The 4,636-nt window shown below is 35.1% G+C and overlaps 1 protein-coding gene across 1 annotated transcript; it reads left to right on the top strand.

Annotated features, from left to right (window-relative positions):
* The first annotated feature begins 3,727 nt into the window (after window positions 1–3,727).
* Window positions 3,728–4,351, top strand: LOC109336936. The gene has a single exon (XM_019573778.1). It carries the CDS (start codon window positions 3,767–3,769, stop codon window positions 4,334–4,336), a length of 570 nt encoding a protein of 189 aa, XP_019429323.1. The 5' UTR covers window positions 3,728–3,766; the 3' UTR covers window positions 4,337–4,351.
* Window positions 4,352–4,636: the final 285 nt, after the last annotated feature.

The following is a 4,636-nucleotide window of genomic DNA, read 5'->3' as shown; positions in this document are numbered from 1 at the left end:
AGCTTCATTTGCAACCTATAGCTGATAGAATCATTAACAAGTTGTCCAATTGGAAAGGTGCATTTCTTTCCTTAATGGGAAGAGTGGAGCTTGTGAGATCCATCATTCAAAGCATGCTTGCCTTCAGCTTTCAGGTCTACAAATGGCCTTCTAGCTTATTATCTCAGGTTGATAATGGTGTCAGGAACTTCATTTGGTCTGGTGACATTGGTGTCAAAAAGCTTGTGACAGTTGCTTGGCATAGGGTTTGTTCCTACATGGATGAGGGTGGTCTTGGAATCAAATCTTTCAAGTGCTTAAACAAGGCCTCTCTGTGGAAGCTAACCTAGGATCTCAAGACTACTAATCTGGAATGGGCAATCTTCTTCAGATTAAAGTTCAACTGCCATGGCTATACCACTCCTAAATACTCTAAATCTTCTATCTGGCCTGAAATTCGTGATAATTGGCTTCATGCCAACCTGAACTCCATTTGGCTAGTTGGTGATGGCCTTAGTATCAACTTTTGGAAAGACAATCGGCTTGGTGAGCCTCTTGTTGACACTTTAAACATTCCTAGGAACACTCATGATAACCTCAAGGGCTCCATTGCTAACTTCACGGTGGATTCCAAAACTATAATTCCAGGGGAGTTAAATAGGAATTTCTCTTCCATTTCCAATGATATAGTTGCTTACAAGAGACATGAGGGTCATGACAAATTGATTTGGATGCCTTCTATGGATGGTTCTATGACTTCCAGAGATGCTTTTCAGTTTGTGCACAAAGTTGGAGACAAGCTTTACTGGTGTAAGCATATTTGGTCTTCTTCTCTTCCTCCTTCTAAATCATTCACAGTGTGGAGATTGTTCCATAGGAAAATGCCAACATGTGATCATCTACAAAAAAGAGGTTGTATGTTAGCCTCTAAATGCAACTTGTGCAACTGCCATGTTGAAACAGAAAACCACCTATTTTTCAGCTGCTCTGCTGCCAAAGGTATTTGGAATTGGTTTTCTTACAAATTCTCAATCCAAATCAACCATTCATCTATTCATTCTATCATTAAGGATTGTGTTGCTATTAAAGGCAGTCAATTAAGAGAGGTGAGTTTAGCTTGTGTTGTCCATAACATCAATACTATCTGGTTCTGCAGGAACCAGAATAGATTTGAGGACAAACTGATATCTTCTAGCCAAGCTCTCTCAAGAATAAAAAGGGAGACCTCTTATTCGGGCTCTTATCCTTCTACAACAGTGGCTTCAGGAGGTCTTCAAGAACTACAAACTCTAAAGTTCTTCAACATTCCTCTCACTTAATAAAGCTCCTAATTACATTGAAGTTCTATGGAAACCTCCTCACTGGAATTGGATAAAAGTTAACACGGATGGTGCTGCTCATGGTCATCCTGGTCCTGCAGGTGGGGGAGGTATTTTTCGTGATTTTAAAGCTGGTTTCATCTATGCTTTTGCCAACTTTCTCAACGTGCAGCATGCTATCTATGCTGAACTTCACTCAGCAATGCACGCAGTGGATATAGCTTTTAGAAAGGATTGGCTAAACCTTTGGCTTGAGAGTGACTCTATGCTGGTTCTAGATATTTTCAGTGGTAATTCTAATGCGCCTTGGAAGCTATCCAATGATTGGCAAATATGTAAATCCCAGATTTCTCAAATGAACTTCAAAATTTCTCACATATTTAGAGAAGGCAATACTTGTGCCGACAAACTGGCTTCTTTTGGCATCTCATCTCAAACTAACTCCATTTGGAACTCTACTCCTACATTCATAATAGAGGAGTTTTCTAGGAATAGGCATGATCTCCCGAACTATAGATTCCGGAACTTTTAACATGCTTATTGCCTTTCTCTTGTAACTTTCTTCATCTATATATTTTGGTGCTCTTACACCTTGCTTAACAAAAAAAAATTATAAAATTTAATAATAATAATAAAGTTATATATTTTAATGAAGGGTACTACTTAAGGCGGGCGGGTAGGGTGCTAATACCTTCCTTACCTTGTAACCGACTCCCGAACCTGGACATCAAAAATCCAAGGAGGAAAACTCGAGTACCTAACTAGTGTCTCCTCTTTCATGTAATTAACTTTACACAAAAGAAGAAAGCTGAGACAATAGTATATATGGTTTCACTATGCTTGCATGTGAATACCCCAGTCCTAAGTTGGTACTGGACCACATAAATCATTTGCTTAAAGGAAAAACTTTTATAGTAATGGAAAGAAAATCTTTATTGCAGGTATATAATAACATTCAATAACTTTTTGTGTTTTGTTGTGGGTTTTTTTCTTCATGGTTGAGATTTGGAAGCATGACTATAAAGACATTCTGAACGCTCAAGTAATTTAGAGATAATAGTAATAAGAGACATAAGAGAGTAATATCAATGTGAGATGGTGTTAATTTATAAGTTGCTCATTCTGTACTTCAGTGCATTTTATACGGAAATCATTTACCACAACCAACTCGATATTTGTTTGAAAGTTTACTTCTTATTTAATTCAATAAACTTGATTCATAAAAAAATGATTCGAACGTAATCTAAAAATTGAACTCATTAAATAAAGAAGATGAGCTTGAGCCAAATACAGTTTTACTCGTGAGGTTCATGATCTGACTCATTTATATATATATATATGAGTGTATGTATATATGTAGAAGATATTTAATTTTAAATATATTAAAGAAGTAATAATTATTAGAGTTGGCAAACTGTGAACTAGTTGAGTTAATGAGTTGAACCAAATAGTTTACAAACTCTTGATGAACTAAACTAATTCGAGTTGACGAGTAAGTTGAAGAGTTCGCGAACTTTAATCGAGCTGAATTGAATTTTTCGAACTCGAGTCGAATTTTAAGCCAAACAAATCCTTATCTAGCTAAATTGAATTGAACCCTTATTCGACTTGGTTTAGCTTATTTTCAGCCCCAGGTGGTGGAGTGAGTCCATACACTCAACCCAAAACAATATCTAAATCAAATATTAATATTACAATTTGGGTCTGATCAAACTCTTCACTTTAAGATCCATTTTATCAATTTAATTTTATGATCTAAACCCTAAACTATTGTGTAAAAGATGTTGATGAAAAGTTCTCAATACTTACAGCAATATACAGGTCAAAGACCAAGAAAATTAATAACAAAAAAAACAAGTTAAAGGAGGGAGAAGATAAAATTAAATGTAATATTTGCAAATGGTCAATTGAAGGTATAACTCCAACAAGTTTTTTTGCTTTTTTTGTTCTTCATGGTTTCTTAATTTTAAAATACATGTTTTTTTTACTTAGTATGATATATTTCTTCTTTTTATATACATTATTCCACTGAATCATGATCCAAATAAAGAAATCATGCAGGTGAACCTTGCTTGCTGCATGTGTTCATCACCTTTTTCTTGGAGCCTCAACTACCAAGCATTGAAGTACACTACAAACCCTAACAAAAAATAATGACAAGTATCTTTCAGATTAGATAAACATTCACTTCAAATTTCCAAAAGCTAAATAACCCTTTGTTTTCTCATTAAACCATTCTCGAAAAGTCTAGCATGTTCATGACCATGGACATTGACATTTGAATTTTTTAGATCCACTCAAGTTTTCAAGCTACAATTTAGGTTTACCACAACCAAGTAGAACAATAATTATAAATAGGACTACACCTTCTTCTTTAAGTTATATTCATAATTCAAGCCCTTTCTAAAGAGTGTTACATATTTGAAATTTTCTTCTCAAACCCCATTATTTAGCATAATCAAGTTGAAATGGTACCACATGGAGATTCTTTACCTAGAGCTGATTTCTGTAAAAGCAACATTTCCAAGCCACTAAAGCTCTCATCTGAACACCTTCAAAGAACAATCTCAGACATCTCATTTGAGTTAACCACCAAAGAAGTGATTGATGATTTGAAACTAGCACCAATATCTGAGGTTGAAGATGCAAAGTGTGAGTGTTGTGGTATGTGTGAGGAGTGCACACAAGAATACATCAACATCATGCGTGATAAGTTCTTTGGGAAGTTTGTGTGTGGATTGTGTTCTAAAGCAGTGAAGGAAGAGTTGGAGAAAAATGGAGGAAATAAAGAAGATGCTTTAAGTGCACATATAAGTGCATGTGTTAGTTTCAACAAATATGGGAGAGCTTTCCCTGTTCTGTTTCAAGCTCAGGCAATGAAAGAGATGCTGAAAAAGAGCACAGAAGATTGTAGAATTAGGGCTAAGTCCATTAGCCCAAGGGATAAAGAAGGGTTGAAGAAAGGATTGATTTCACGTAGTTCAAGTTGCATTTCAGCATTTACAAAGGAGTTGAATGATATTAAGATTGCAAATTAAGTTAACATTTCACCATACACCCTGAAAAAGATCAATTATTTATCCATACGATGAGAGATACTTTTAGTTATACTAAAAACACAAGAGCAATTTTTTTTTTGTATTAATTATTATCAAGGTGTATAATTAAGGGGACATGGTTTTTTAACTTTATTTACCATGTCCTAGTAAATTCCTTTCTGCTGACTATACTAGGTATTTTGTTGACCCATGTCTCATATACTTAGGGTTTATGTCTCATAAGAAGAACCCAAAAGTTACCTTCTGAGTTTTTTTGATAGGTGAAGATCTCTTCCTATT

This window comes from Lupinus angustifolius, unplaced genomic scaffold (assembly GCF_001865875.1).
Source record: "Lupinus angustifolius cultivar Tanjil unplaced genomic scaffold, LupAngTanjil_v1.0 Scaffold_1_466, whole genome shotgun sequence".
NCBI classification, from domain to species: Eukaryota; Viridiplantae; Streptophyta; class Magnoliopsida; order Fabales; family Fabaceae; genus Lupinus; species Lupinus angustifolius.
The sequence above is the reverse complement of the archived record's forward strand: the minus strand, read 5'-3'. Positions and strand labels throughout refer to the sequence as shown.

Coding starts and splice junctions, on each gene's coding strand:
- LOC109336936 (XM_019573778.1), top strand. CDS start 3,767: ATGGTACCACATGGAGATTCTTTACCTAGAGCTGATTTCTGTAAAAGC.